This window comes from Ammospiza caudacuta, chromosome 1 (genome assembly GCF_027887145.1).
Source record: "Ammospiza caudacuta isolate bAmmCau1 chromosome 1, bAmmCau1.pri, whole genome shotgun sequence".
Taxonomy (NCBI): Eukaryota; Metazoa; Chordata; class Aves; order Passeriformes; family Passerellidae; genus Ammospiza; species Ammospiza caudacuta.
The window spans coordinates 85,209,059-85,225,247 of NC_080593.1; the positions used below are offsets into that span (position 1 = coordinate 85,209,059).

General features: G+C 38.8%; 1 protein-coding gene across 4 annotated transcripts in view; it reads left to right on the plus strand.

The window, feature by feature from the left end:
* Positions 1–16,189, plus strand: part of IKZF1 (IKAROS family zinc finger 1) — a 68,065-nt gene that overhangs the window by 11,670 nt on the left and 40,206 nt on the right. For all 4 annotated transcript variants that reach the window (XM_058821380.1, XM_058821359.1, XM_058821365.1 and 1 more), the window contains exons 2-3: positions 123–176; positions 7,082–7,201. In XM_058821380.1, the coding sequence (XP_058677363.1) occupies positions 137–176; positions 7,082–7,201 (160 nt within the window). In that variant the 5' untranslated portion in view covers positions 123–136. The remainder of the gene's footprint in view (positions 1–122; positions 177–7,081; positions 7,202–16,189) is intronic.

Here is a 16,189-nt window from a genome sequence, read left to right on the forward strand (position 1 = left end):
GGTTTTTTTTTTCCTTTCCCCTTCTTTCTCCTTCTATGTGTGTGAGGTGTTTTTTTTTCTTTTTCTGTGTGTGTATGTGTGTGTTATTTTACATTAACATAAGGCTTTTCCTCTCTTCTCAGATAACTCGAGGAAAATGGAAACAGATGAGGCTCAAGATATGTCCCAAGTTTCAGGTGAGGTCCTTACTTCTACAAAGAAAACACTAAATTCCTGCTCATCTTTCTACCACAATTCAATGTTTTTCTTGTCAATATAATTGCTTTGGGTCTTTTTTAAAACCAAAGTGGGAATTGAGATATAATTAATGATATCACTTGATATCAAGCCCAGTGGTGCATGGATTTTTTAAAAGGGACTGTGTAAATAAAAAAGTCAAGGGAATATATAAGCATTGATGTAATTTTGCATTAAACCTGTGGTAGTATATCCCTAAAGCATGGTCAGGTGCATGTTTACACCATTTCTTTTGGGATCAAAATTCTGATTGTTACAAAATAAATAGAGAACAAACTAAATTTACCAGGTGGGAGGGGGCAAATACAAATGAAGAACAAACTGTATTTACTATACAGGGTTATTTGACTTTTTTCCAAAGCATTCAGTTTTACTTATACGTGTTTAAAAACAAAAAGAAAAAAAAAGAAGACAAAAGAACAAGAAGAAAAAAAGAAAATGAGAACTGATTGGCATGAGACTTTATGCTTGTAATTGTTTTTGTTCAAGATGATATTTTAAAATATGTTTAAATGGCAGAGAATTTTGGTATCTAAAACTTGCTCCATAGTCACTTGAATACGATTTTGCAGTCTTACCCCATATTGATATTCCTTGGGGGTATTCTTAACTTCCTTGGAAACTGATTCCTTAAAAAATTGGCTTAGCAAGATAATACATATTCATATTGTTGTGCCTCCTCAGCTGAAAAAGGCCAAGTTACTGTCTTTCCCAGTTTCCCTAAAATGTTGGCAGCTGCAACAGTAATGGCTTTCAGTTTGCACTTTTAGTGCTCAGCCTGGAACACGACAGCCCCGTCACTGAGCCCACTCACAGCAGACACCTGGGCGTGCAGCTCTTGCTTCAGAGGCAGCTCTTGGGCACTGCTGCCTCAGGAGCTGGGGGGCCCAGCTGTAGGAGGCATCTGGTAAAGGTCTGGGCATAGTGTAGGTGACTGTATCACTGGCTTTTTCTGAAAAACATGAATACTGTTTTCTTTCCCTCTCTCTTTTGTTATTTTTCTGCCTCCTTCCTAATAGTTTTTGAAAAGTTTTGTCAAAAATTGGAACCCAGAACTTTCAACGTCATCTGAGAAATAAAAATCAAACACATTTTCTGTCTGAAAGAGCAACAGTATAATAATCTTTCATGCCAACAGAAGATTACCAGTTATGTTTATTATAGGGAAGTCATTTCTAGTTAGCCCTGTGGAGACATGTTTCACTTGCTCCTGAGGTAACAAATTTGAAATTGTAACTGGATAAACTTACACATCACTGCTTTGTTGCAGGTTGAACCAATTTGTAAATGAAATAAAATCTGTCTTATGCAGTTCCTGGAGCATTTGTGGCCTTAGCAGAAAAAGTAGTGGAGTTTAGTTGTTTATTCACTTTGGATCTGCCTGGAGCAATGGGAGGCACCATGATTTGAATCCAGCTCCTCTGCCTGCTGCAGAAACCCTTCCCTGCTTGCATGAGCTCTTATGGGGAGGAGCGCTGACCTCCTCTTCCTCTGCAGCAGCACAGGCTACCCTGGATACCCCCACCTAACTGTTGTGGTATTCTTTACAACGGTGTGAATTTGAGCTTCACACCTGCTACTTCTTACTAGAGCATTGCTTGTTTTTCTTTTGACATGAAGAGTAGCAGCAGGGGAGATGCTGCCTTGAGTCAAGGATTGGATTGGTAGAGCAAACACTTTGCATTCCTTGTGGCCTGCCTCTCCCCTTCAGAGAGAAATCTTACAAGAACCTTTGCCATTTTGAATGCTTGTATATATGTAAATATATACATAATAGATGTATATCTATAAATGTAAATATATACATAATAGATGTATATCTATAATTTGTAGTTCTCAAAGTTTTTGTAGTTGAACCACTGTAGTATTTTGCTGTGCCTTTTAGCTTTTCTAGCATATCATGCAATAGTACTATTCTTCAATGAGAGAGGGTTTTCTTGAAAAAGAAAGTTACCTTTGATAAGAGGGAGACCTACACAAACTGATTAAATTGTGCTTTGAACTCTCCTGCCATTTCTGTCACTGAGCATCTGGTACTTTCTGTGAGTAAAGGCTGTGACTTGTATTGGGTTGTTAGCTGGATTTATGGCCAAAGAAAGAACTTCCTAATTTACTTTCATTTATGGTAAGAGATATTTGGGGACTCACCTTCTGGAAATGAGAGTTTGTCAGATTAGGTTCCACAGATACTGCCTCTTCATAAGCTCTTACTAGACCTCAAAAGTAGAGGATCTGAAGGTACAGGGATGTTATCTACTTCTTTCTCATAGGTGAATACAGAAAGGAATTTTCCCCTTGTATATTCTCCTTGGTTTCTACATGCTTCTGGGATGCTTCCTAGCATGATGAGGGGAACTCTGCTATATGTTGGGAACCAATTAAACAATTGCAGTTTCAGGAGTGTAAGATTGTCCTGACAACTGTAAAACACTTACTTATTTCTCCTGTTTTATGAGTATTGCTCGTCAGGTATATCTGGCTCTGTGGGCCTATGGAATTAGGGGGCTTCAGGAGCACACTTGGTTGGGTTTTTTAAAAATATAAGTTAAAAAATAAACTTGGTTTGGTGGATTTCTTCAGGTCTTTTTGTTTTGCTTTTCAACCCAGAAATAAAGAAGGTCTCTAGAAACAGTTCCCCCAGCTCAAATGTGGTGTTTTGCAGCCATGTGCTCTATGCAGCTGCAGCTGACTCAGGTGTGGCAGCGACCAGCCAGGCCAGGAGAGTGTAAAACTAACGTGAGTGAGCCAAACCCTGCATGCACACAGGCATTCCCACCTCGGGGAATCCAGGCATGGCTGACTCCTAGAGGAACTGAAATACTGTGTGACTAGCACAGAGTTCACACTTTTTATTTTTCTCCTGAAAGTGATATTTCATGAGACAAGCAGTTGCAGTTCTGAAATGAGGAGAGAGCTGACATACATTTAACCAAATGGTATCCGGCACCCATACAAGAGAGTCAGAAAACACAGATAATATCTCACTTAACAAGCAGTATTTTTCCTGCCTTTTTTTCTTTTTTTTTTTCTCTTTTTTTTTTCAGTTTTAGGGTCTAACAGTTAAGGAAGGTGAAAAAACGGTACAAATGTTTCCACATCTAACATTAAGAGATCTCCTAGAACAAATCAGGCTGTGCTGCACTCTGCAAAAGCAGGAAGAAGAAACCCTCAATATTAAATACACACACACACACAACATTAGTTTTTCAAAGGAGAGGGAATGAGATTTCTATAATACATCCTGCCCTGGCTTTCTTTTCAACAATCTTAGCACCAGCAGCACCATTCTGGCATGAACTGAATCACTCTCAGATCTGGATGCACATGCTAAAGGAACATGTAAAGGCTAAGGACTTTGACAGAAATAAAAGATACTAAAACCTTATTGAACTTTATTGCAGTTTTTTCCCCTCCCTCTCTTTCCTTATGGCTTCAGGTATATTTTTAGGGCAGAGATGAGGAAACTCAAATAGAGAGAAGTTGACGGTTTAGCCAAGCATCACTGATAGGTTAGGCTCTTTGACTATTTTTATACAGAAATGGCAGTGTAGAAAATCTAAGACCATCTTACAGAGATGCAGATTGGTATAAAGGAATATTTGATACAGTGGTGCAGTGGTAATTCTTTCATTTGATACAGCCTGAAGTGGTAATTCTTTCTATTTTTGAGTTAACCAAGAGCAACGCAAATCAGTGGCAGTACCAGAAACAGAACTTCAATTCCACAGCTAAGGTGGCTTTTTATAATAATTAATTTAGAAACCCAAAACTCACCCCCTAGACCCCAAGATTAGATTATTTTTTTTATACTTTACTGCTTAAGATACTTTGCTCTGTTATGTGACTTTTGAATAATTTTCCCCAGTACTGGCCACTAGGTATTGGGGTGGGGTTTAGCTCCTTTTTCTTTGACCAGTTGTTGTTCTGGGCACGTCTGTTTGAAATTAAAATGGAAAGCATTCCCACCTTCCCCCACTACCCTTCCATTTCTAAATTCAGTGGAAAAAGAATGTTGTTGAGATCGTGTATGTGTAAGATTGCCATGCAGTAATGAGCTTTCCATGGTGTAATGATTCAGATGTAGTTAAGGCATGAAATACAAATACGATGCTCTAGAATCCAAGAGACAGAGCTCAATAAATGGATCTATTTAAAATCCACTATTTTTGTCCTGTCTTTTTGCATGTAGGGATTTCTCAATCATGAGTAACAAGAAGAAATCAAATTATATTAAATGGGTCATTAAAGACAAGTTTATAAGTTTTCTTAACTGCAGTCTTCTGCAAAGAGGGAAACAGACCTGATCTCCAGCTTCTACCCCACCAAGTCCAAGAGGCGAGCCTGATTCATACCACCTGGGCAAACTGCTATTAATTTAACAAGTAGAAGACTGATACCCATTTAGTGAACCAAAGAGCTCCCCACTGCAAATGTATTCTTCTGCTAACAGGTTTCCATTCCAAAAGGACTGCTCTGACTTCAAATCCTGCCCAGACTACATTGTAGGATGCCTAATAACATGCTTATAAAGATATTATTTTGTTATCTGTTTTCCCATAGTTTTGGTATTATGAGTTTATATTGGTTTGTAATCATACATAGTTTTCAGCTTTTTAGGATAATTGTTCTTCTCAGTCTAGACTCAGTCAAAGCATCAACATCCATTGTTGTAACTGGGAGTGCTGTTTCATCCTTGGAAGATGCAGGTAGCTTTGGATTACTGTTACTTTTTAACAAATTTTGTTAACTTATGTGTAATGTAAAGAAAGCTGCCAGGCTGTTGCTTGCCCTCTTATTAAACCTCTGGGTTTTTTTGGTTTTCATTTTGTGTGGGGCAAAATATGTTGAACAAACTGAAATATTTCAGCTGTCTCTCCTCACTTATGCATTTTATCTGTAAGAGATGCCTCAACTTGGCAGGTTAGGACTTGCAATGGAAAGTTGCTGTCAGTTCTGTAAGTTCCCTACATCCCAGGAATCTGAAGAAATAATTTAATAAGGAGTTAAATTGTTAATGGTAAAAAAAATTAATTCACTTACTTCCTGCTTTTATTTTTCTTTGCTTTAAAATTCATGCTCCCTCTTCTCCATTTATGCAATCTGCCTTTGCTCTTTCACTGATATCCAGTGGGTGTGATTTTGCCCATTTAAGAATATGCCACAGAAGCTGGGTATGAGAGGGACCTTATTAAATCATCTAGTTAATCCTCTTGCCAGTGCAGAACTGTTTCTTCAACACCCTGGAGTCCTCTGGCTGCAGTTTGGGATAGTTCACCTGATGAAGCTCTCAAAACTCCTGCTCAGCAATTATTCCGCAGTTTCATAGGTGTGTCATTAAGAAATGCAGTCACATACTCATTTAATTCATTTAAACAAGTCTGTGCCAACAACTCAAAACAGCTCTTTTGGAAGATGATTTAAAACTACCTATCATTTCTCCCCATCATGATCAATATAGATGGGAAAACACAATGCTTTGATCCATCCAGGAGGCAGGGAGGAAACCAATCACTTCATTCAGATCAAGTCCGTAACTGGCACCACTAAGCTGCTGTCACTAAAGTAAGGTATATTTGGTTTAGTTTTTCCATTTCTGGTAAGTGTTTAAGGTTTAATTGATGTTTGTGTTTTAATGAGGGAATCCTCGTTAGGAAAAAACCCACAAATTTGTTAAGGCTGTGTGCCATAAAATTACTGCCCTTACTGGTGTGCCAATTGCCACAGGATGTCAAACAGATTTCATCAATGTAATTTGGTAACATCTCCATTTTCGAGACAAGGGTCTTATGTGAACATTACTGCATTTGAATTCTGCTCTGGGCCTGTTTTGTTCCTTGCTATTAATGCAAAGGCCAGTATTTTAGTAATAGTCAATGAAATTAATCACTTAGATAATTCCTTCAGTAGATGTTTCCAAGCATGCTTTTGTTAGGGATATATGCAGTCATTTTGAAAGTTCTGCAAGACAGTGATAGTACTATGGGCAGGAGATGTATGCTGTTACTGAGGGGTGAATCAAGAAACCTCACAATTTCTGGAAGCACAATACTTAGCAAGAGAGTTCTTTTTTCTTACTGTATTGTGTTTGGCACTAAAACAGTTCCACAATATCTACAGTGTTTTAAAGCACCAACCTGTTTGCCTCTGCAAAGCCTTGTGTACTCAAGATGTTCAGGTTTGTTTACTATTTGCAAATAGAAGACAATAAAATCCTTGAAGTCTGCTAATTGTACATGTTTAAGAAGTCCTGATAGTTACAGGCATTTCACTACTTCTACAGTGACCAGCCAGAACTTGATCTAGGGGCATTAGTGAAGCTTGCTGGCATTGTAGCTGAGTTTTCAGTTGAAGATAAAACTTTATTTGAGGTAGTTCATTTGGAGCCCCAGAATACCTGTGGGTTAGAATTCCCTATGTCTTTGAAGCAAATCCAGATGTGTTCTCAAGAAGTTGTGGAAGAAAGAAGATTTTTTTACCAAGGATGTCCATTTGATAACCTTTATAATCTGTCAGTCTGTGTTGGCTAAATTGGACCTTCTGAGCATAGCAGCTGGAAAACATACATATCTCACAAATATCCAGAATGGTAAGACTAATAACTGTGCATCCATACTCAGTAAATTTTTCACAGACATTGATATGCATTCTTTTAAAAAATATTATTCCCCTGTATTCCTAAGACGTTTTCTTTGCGGGAGTGGGGTTGGGTCCTAAGAATACCATGTTTTAGTAGTGTTTAGGGGTTTTGTAAGTTTTTTTTGGTTTGTGGTTCCTCTTATGGTATTATTTGAAAATGAGGCTACTCCAACAATGACAATCTAACTGATGCTTTCCTCACTATTAGGAAAGGAAAGTCCTCCAACTAGTGATGTCCCTGATGATCCAGATGAACCTATGCCTATACCAGAGGACCTTTCAACTAGTACTGGAGGTCAGCAGAGTTCTAAGAATGACAGAATCTTGGGTAAGATAACAAATACAATCTAATAAGAAATACTAGTAGATGATATAACAAAAATGTTAAATTACTTTTTCACATACTGGTAAACAAGCAGGTCCTGTGCCTTTCCATCTTCTTCGAGTGCATAGTGTTTTTTATGCAACCTTTTTTTTGGGAAAGGCATCTTCATCTGCAGAGAACTTATAAAGATCCTACTTTTTATCTTCTTACCATGACTTTTGCTTGATATTCTCCTCAGGAAAGAGAGTTTTCATTCTGTGTAGGAAATGGAATGAAATATGTGGGTCCAGGTCAAAATTATATGAAGTCAGATTTCATAAAAATTCAATAAATGCTCAAGTATTTTTATTATTATTTTGTTTTTAATTTGAATGCTATCTTGAATGTTACTGTGTTATCTCCTATTCAGATTTCTTCAGAAATACATATTAGAACACACATAGTATTTATATATTTGAGATTCCAATATTTGATCTTCATTTATCTCTGATTTTGGGAACTTTGGGAAACACTTATCTTTTAGATAAAAATCCACAATTGATGAAGTCTGTTGGGTTGGAATTTTTGTCCAGAGATGATTGTGCAAAATGCTGATTATTCTTAGGGATCCCAGACTCACACCAAGGACTAGCAATGCTGATGACTACTGTATGCACCAGCTCCCACGTGGTGCACTAAAAAGACTAAATATTACTTGAGCATCATGCCTGTTAACTAATAGGGAAAAAAAAGGAAAAGAGGGAAAAAAAGCACAGTGACTCCCAGAATGCTGTGAAAAATGTCCTATGTGATAAAAATAGCTCTGTAAAGGGATGACTATCAAAGTACAAGTGTTTACCCACGAATAAAAGTATTGTTCATTATTCTTACATTCTAACATTATTGTAAGAGTAAGGGTCAGGGTGGACGATTTACAGAAAGATTGCAAGTGCCTTTAAATATTAATTGTCTAGGGAAATCCAGTAAAGGATACTAGGTGGAAAGGGAGGCACAGAGGGCAAAATAATTAATTCAGCATAATGCACAAGGATGGTGTCAGCATTAGGAATAGAACCTACTCCCAAACTCCAGCACAAGCTACTAGTGAGTGCATCATCTCATGCATCTTCATTCTATTTATCATTTGATCCCCTCTTATCAAAAATGTGAGCAAAAATTTCAGCTCCTAGATACATATTGACATACTTTATGAAAAAAATAATATTTAAAAATGCTTTTTAACAATCGAATCACTTATTAAATGATTTATTTTTCAGTCCAAAGATCTTTGGACAAAATCTTTCATTAACTGCTTGTCTATCGACTCAGCAAAACGAGTTGTGTCATCTTTCTACCACAGTAACTAAGCCTACTAAATATTTAAGCCCTGAGTCAAAAATTAAAGTTTTAAATTCTTTGTTCAAACCCAAACACGATTTTTCATTATGTTGAATTTTCTTTGATGTACATACAAATATCATGAAGATGCAGCAAAGTTGAACTTCATATTTGCTGACGATGTAGTGATTCTGTCAACAGTTCAGTCATATATCAACACGTACACATATTCTAAATAAGTTCCATCTGTTATTCTCATTACTCAGCAATAAATAAGATTTACCATGCTCTGACATTAACACTTTTTCTCCAGCCACTTTACCCATAGGTCTTTTGTTTATAAGGGCCATACCTTGTAGTGAGACATTTACCATAGCCAACAGAAACAAAGACAATTCACAATACTCTGCCTTATGGATGATCTGTAGGTATCAATTCCAATGCTTGCAATATTTGTTTTTTCTTTAAAGCTGCATGCACTTTTACCTCTTCTATTGCTCCTTTTTACTAACTTTAAGCTAGCTCTCTGAAAACAGTATACTAAAAAATTAATTCTTTCTTTTTACAAAGAGGATCTGAATATATGCCCCAGGCATATCAGGAGCCATATGATTACTGTTCACATTCTGGATCTTCAATTTAGGAATAAAATAATACCTTAGGAGTGGTGTTTGGCCTACATGATCCTATAGGTGTATTAGGGGTGAAGAGGGCTATCTTCCTATGTAGGTAGTGGCCTGGAAGCGTAGACAGGCTTCGTGTTTAGTACAACACTGTCATTGCCATGTCCCTAGATCTGTTCTTCACTGTTAGTCATCACCAAACTTAGGTAGACAAGAATGATCTGAAAAATTAGTTTGAAGATTGACAGATAGACAGGAGAGCATTGTAAAGACCCAGATGTTATCTGTGTGTATTTGGCAGGTGGGAGCTAGACTGTGGCCTGTGGTAACCAACAGGCCCTGCATGAACAGATATGGCCAGCCAAGAATTTCTCCCTGTATGACTTTCCTAATGTCCCATCTGTTTCTTTCATCAAAAGGGAATCCCCTAGCATTTGGATTTATTTCAACATAGGGTTTACAATGCATTCCACTTAACCTGTAACACCCTGAGAGATCAGCTGTCCATGCAGCATACATCAAGGAATTTGAGTCAGACATTTAATGAAGTCTCTACATTCTGGAGGATATTTTTGTATATGTAGGGCTATAGAGGTAGCAATGGGAATTGCAAGTTTTTTAAATGAAAAGAATAAATATTTACCTCATCCTACTGAAATTAGGTGAGAAGTCTTTTTTTAGCTTTAATCAGTCTGTGAGATAGAAATGTTGAATTGACAACTCGCATACTCAGATTTGTAGTAACATTTAATGAAAAAATGTTTTATTATTTGACTCCTGGAGTCAAAAGTTTAATTACCTTTTTTATCAATTTAGCATTTCAAAGGTCAAAGATTACAGGAAATAAGCTATTTTTAGAAAAAAAAAGATAGGCTCTACTCTTCCATGTGTTTTTAAAAATCTCTTTTTGTGCTTCTTCCAAACATGTACTGAGACTTTAATGTGGTGCTACAGAGCTGATAGAAACATTGGAGATATTTCTTCTGCTCTGAGAAGGAAGGTGTTGAAGGCCTCTACTTGCCAGATTTTATTGGTTGCCTTTAGTTTTTGAATTATCATTTAAAATTACTATAGAGGGTGCAAATTTCATAAAGGAGGTACCAGGGGATCATGAAATGTATGTTTTGATTTGTGTCCCCAGGCAGGGGCGATGCCCAAAACATGGGTTTCTTCTGACCAATGATCAACAGGTCTGAAAGGATAATTTATGGAAGTAAAGTCATCAACAGTTTCTAGTAATAACCCCAAGTAGCACAGCAAAGCAGAAACATATTGGAAGAGATGTTCTGGTCATCATCAAGACTCTTCATTTCCTTGATGAGCTTACTATAATTTTAATGTTGCAACCCCCAGAAAGCCACTATGTGTTGAGCAGCTTCCTTCTACATGCTTAATTTCTGCTGCTCTCTCCACTAGATCTTCTTCCTTCCTTGTCCTGTTCTCCACCCCAAATTTACTTCTCAGGCTGATCTGACACCTATAACATTTTATTATTTTAATCTTGTTCTTTTCACCCATGTGCTCTACAGATAGTTTCTCTAGAAGACACAGTGAACATTTTCAGCAAAGTGTGAGATTTTCACAGCTCTTTAGGGCTCTGGAGACTCTCTTTTATCATCTCTCCTAAATATACTTTTGAAATCTTGGTCTGAGTTATTTAGAAATCCACTGGAAGTCCATTCCATTAAGAATTAGTGGCTTTGCAGCCTATTTTGAACAGCCCTATTTTTCATGGTACCCTATTGGAAATATCATTTGATAATTCTCAGTCTCTGCAAGGTTCAGGTTAAACGTTGTATGCACCTTTTGTGGATGATCAGTACTGAACATCCTGTGTGTGGTAAACAGTTGCAATTTAGGGCTGTTTGTGCTCTGAGACTGTATCCTTATACATGTGTGGGAAGTTAATGACTCAGTGATCTGTAGATCAAATCCTACTTCATGGAGAAAGAGCCCTTTGCTGCAGTGGTGGCATTTGTCTGGAAAGGTAGGCCGGGCCTTCTTTATCCATAACTGCTAATTCCATAGGTGGCCATCAATGGATAAAAAAAAAACCTCTTCTAACTTCTCACAGTGTTAGTGGCTTCAGAAGGAGGCTGTGGGCTCACCATTTCTGCACAGATAGCTGTCTGGTGCTGCAGATGACCATAGGCTTCTAAGACAGAAGTGAAATGTTTCCACTGCAGTCACAGATTACAGTCTGGGCTTGGAACAAATAATGTATAGAGATCTTCTTTTTCAGAGGTGGGGAGAATTCATCTCACAAAATTGGGTTGAAACTGTCAAACAATTGACAGAGTATACCCAAAGTAACCAGTCAGGGTGATCATAGACATCAGTAGAAAACAGACAAGATTCATATGAAATTATAAAGTCTATTTGTTTAAAATAAATAGGTATGAGAAGCAACATTAAAAGGAAGATTTTTTTTTGGACATTTTTCTCTCCCAGTGGGTAATACCAAATGATGATGTTCTGTCCCTCTCACAACTCAGTTATTGAAGCAGAAGCCTGTGTACCTGCAGGCTTTGGTGTCTGGCATCACTGGGACCCTGGCATTGCCTTCACACCCTGGGGTCCTCCCTCTCAGCCATGGGCATTCAGAGGTTGTAACCTGCATGAGGAGGTACTTACTGATGCAGGCTAGTGTCCCCTCTCTGAGAAGCTTTGCTACTTTATTTCCTTAAAAGGAGCTCCACCATTTGAGATCACGGGCACAAGAATTGCTGAGGGGCCACCACAGGCAACCACAACCATTGCTATTACATAAATCTACTGCAACTCACACACAGCTGGGTGGAGACAGAGTAGAAGTGTGGAAAGGCAGCAGACGGAGGGGAAAAGCGAGGAAAGACAAAAGGGGAAGTGCCCCACCCCAGCTTGCAAAATCGGCCCTGTGGTTCAGACAGGTCCAGTGCACTGGTGCCCTGGTAATTCTGCTGGGCAGGAAAAGGAGCTGAAGAAAAAGGCTGCTGGAGCTATTTGCACACTCCTCCTTGTGGGTGTTCAGTGGCTATGAAGGCAGTGTCTTGTGTATGAGTAATAAAGTGTGGCATGTGTATGCCTGGACATTCAGGGAACCAAATTCCAAGAGCTGAAATAACCTGGAGGACTGTGTAATACGTTTTATTTGCTCAGGTTTCAGATGGACATCTCTACTACTCAAAGGTCTGGAAGTGTGTAGAAACTGACAAGCCTTTGTAAATAATCAGTGATAATTGTTGTCTCACCTGATGTAGCCCCCATGAGAGCAGAGAGAAAATTTGTTTTGAGATGGTTTGGGGAGCTTTGAAAATTATCTTTAACCCTCCACAATGAGACAAGGCTTCAAAGTCCAACTGAGGAGGCTTCTGAAGGAGTTGAAAAACTTGAAGCTGAAATATTTTAGGAACTTTTAAAAATAAGGAAGTCAGGAATCTCCCCTCTTGTTTGGTCTGAAGCCCCTATTTCTAACCCCAAAGTAACAGTCCCCAGTATCGACTGGTATTGTATGTTCTGAGAGCCTGCCAGTATGATGTATATTTTTTTAAGAAGAATGCAGGAGATATTTTTGTCGGGATTATTTTAGCTTTGCCTGCAAAACTCTTATAAGGATTTGTATAGAAGAGGATGGGGATGGTTTAGTTGGAGAAGTCATGTGACAAATTTCATGAATGCCCTTAAATGTGCTATACAGGATATAAGTTATATTCCAGCCTTCAAAGGAATATTTTGCATGAGCATAGTGTGAAACAGAAGGTGCAGAAGAGCCTGGTATATGGGGCCATTGGGAATTTCCTGTTGTGCCAAGAGACAACCTCTGATCTATGTAATGACTTGGAAAAATGTGCACAAAGGCAAATGGAAAAATGTCCTATTACTAAAGGTGAATTCCTCTATCAAATTTAAAAATGCTTGCTGCAAGTAATGGAGGGTGAACATTTTCAGAATAAACTTGCAAGAAATTTGTGGAAGTAAGGGTGACCCAGCCTGGAAAACAGAGCTGCTGTAGCCCCAGTGTAGGCTGTGCTGCATTATCAGCTCAGTTCTCTCAACCTGTCCATGCAAAGCCAGATCAGGCATGTAAAAATCTGCCCTCTTGATGAAACTATAGCACATGACAAAATCAAAGCCTTGAGAACAGAACTGATCCTAAAAAGAGTTGTATTTTTACAATGATTTTTATTTCGTTTTGTGAGGATTTCTTTTACTCAGAAACATGACAGCAGCATGATTTGTGTTGCCACTGTGTGGCAACATGATATTGCAGGAGGTCCTGAAGTTATGTTTTTTTTCTCCTATTTCTCCAGAGCTGTGTAGCTTGTGGAGCTGCAGCCTGTTTCATGAGCACCTGCTGGGTAAAGCTGTGTTTTCAGAAGATAACATCAGCACAAAAGTCAGGAAAAACCTGGGAGCTGTGCAAGTTTTTGTTTGTTCAGCGTTGGAGAGTGGCACACATTGCTTGAATAGGAGAGATGCAGTGTGTTTAGCTGTGTGGCTTTAGGTACAGAGATTGAGTCTGCTGATCTAAACTGCAGTGAGAGGAAGTTCTCTTTATCTGAGCAGAAGAGATGTGCCTCAGAGATAAGACCCCTTCTAGCTCAGGAGTTAAATTTATCTAGCAGGATCTCAGCAGTGGCTGCAGCTCAACTCAGAAACACCATGCTCTGGCTGGAAGGTGGGCATATTTTAAGCTGGGGAGGACATCTGTAACTGCAGTTTTCAAAAATTCAGGTGATTTTTAAGGGAATAATTCTTCATCAAAAGGTTGGATTCATCTCCTGACACAAGCCACCCCTCTGTTCTGTGTTAATTCTTGCTTAGTCTTTGTTGTAGGCTTGCTTTTTACCTTGAGCAAGTTTTCTCTCACCCTGAGTGCTCTTGACTGTAGCCTTACCAAAAACTTAACTGCTGTAATGAGGCACAGTGCAGGAACTACTTGCCCCTACAGAGGTGATGTTTCAGAACCAGCTGATCTTTTGGTCTTGTTCAGCCACTCCTCACATTTCTGTAATTTCAGCTTCTGCTCTGGTGGCTCCCTGGGAAGAGATGGTTTCTGGCTGCAGAGGACTTGCAGCTATGCTTTCCCCTCAGATGAACTTCTTGGGCTCTGTCCCATAGTAAAATGTGCAAACACAGTGTCACTCTGGCTTGATCCACCACATCTGAGATTTGCAAGGAAGAGTGTGCAGTGCAGCCATGCCTCCACAGTTTTCTTCAATGTAGAAAAAGCCCTTTATGATAAAGAGAGGGGATGGAAGAGCTCCTTTTTGGAGCTATAGTCCTAAAGCCAGGAGTGAACACCAATCATTGCAGCAGGGCAGAGGTTTGTTCCCAAACCTTTTCCTTTGAGTTCACTATGTGAGGTTTCTTGAAGCCTCAGACAGCCTCTCAGGAAAAAGCTTTGCCTGGCAGGCAGTAGAGAGGTGTGACATAGGCACCAGTGCAGGCTTACCCTTAGCATGTCATTTATGGTGGTGATGTGGGACCACAGGAAGCTGTTAACTTGTGAAGGTGGATCCGCTAGTGTCCCGGGATTTTGGCTTCCAGACACAGCTTATTGGAAACTGTCATGCCTCATCCAGCTCACTCCCTGAACAAGTGAGCAGAACAGCAGCCCAAAAGCAGGCTAGACCTCAGCCTGCAATGCAAGACATCCTGCTGCTCCCTCCCTCTCGTCTCCTTCTTCAACCATAGATTCTGTGTGGATTCTGTGTTAAAAAGGTGCACATGCAGGAACACAATTCCTACTAAAGTAACCCTGGTGTGTGCTTATTTATTTTTTTTACACATCTTGAAGTTAGGAATAATGCCCAGTTCTTGTATTGCAGTTTAGGGTCATGTTTCTCAGAAGCATTTAGGTGTCTAAGTTGCCTGCATAAAAAGAGATCCCAAGAAGGTATCTAATCTATCGTTTCACCATTAGCCATAGTGACATCACAGGCACTGAATAGGATTTTTGGGAGTAAGTAACTCATACTCCATTGATGAAAATGTGATTACAATCCTAACATGGCAAAATCCATACCTAAAAACTGAATTAAGAACCTGATTGAAGGATTGGAGAAAAAAAAAATGGCAGAGCAAGCACAGAATTATTCTCGAATTCCAGCCAAAACAAGCCTGATCTAAAAAGAAAAGTTTAGGCACATATTTTCCTCTTTATTTTTCACATTCCATTTTTCTTGTTTCTCTTCCCTCAAAGATAGTCCAAAATTATCTAGCTTGAGAAGTGCAATAAATGTAGCAGAAATGGAGAAATATGACAGCATGAATTAACTTCCACTCTTCCCAGCCACATATCAGAGTTTAAAGACAAAAAAAAAAAAAGGAGGGAAAAAAAAAGGAGAAGAAACTGAAGGGTAAGGAGAACTTTCACATGAACTTTTTTTTTACCCTGGAAATGTTACTTCTGAGGAAGTGGCTCTTACCAGAGTTTTCAGTAACGTCTAGATTATTTCATGGAATGATATGAGAAACTCACTTGTTCCCTGACACATCCTTAAAAAAAAATAATAACTGAGATCTTTAGAATAAATTGCTAATTCCTTCATATAACAGAGTATCTGCACATGATTTTGCCCTCCCTGCTGATTAAGTAACAACATAAATGTTTAATGCAATGAAAAGGTGGGTTTGAACTAAAGTTGGCGCAGTTGGTGACACTTTCAGCTTGTGTTGCAATTAATAGAAGAGGAAATATTCATTCTCTATATTTCATCATTTAGAAGCATCCTGTGTTTGTAAGAAGCTGTGATCAGCCAACATCCCTGTTATGGATTTGAACTTCCCAAATCTTTGGTGGTTTTTGAGTTTTGGGGGTTTTTGTCTAAGCTAAGAGTTTTGTGTTCTGATTTTTCATAGTGGCTTAGGGGTTTTTTGGAGGGAGATCTGTCCCTTCTCATTCACAGTAGTGTGCACCTCAGCATTATATGGGCCAAGTTATGGAACCTGTTTTTTCCTGCTGGTAATATGTGTTGCAATGCTCGGAAGTGGTGGTAGTGGTTGGCGTTGAAGCAGGATGGTTTCATTAGCACCAAAATGGGGACTGTGAACTGAGGAACACTGTTTC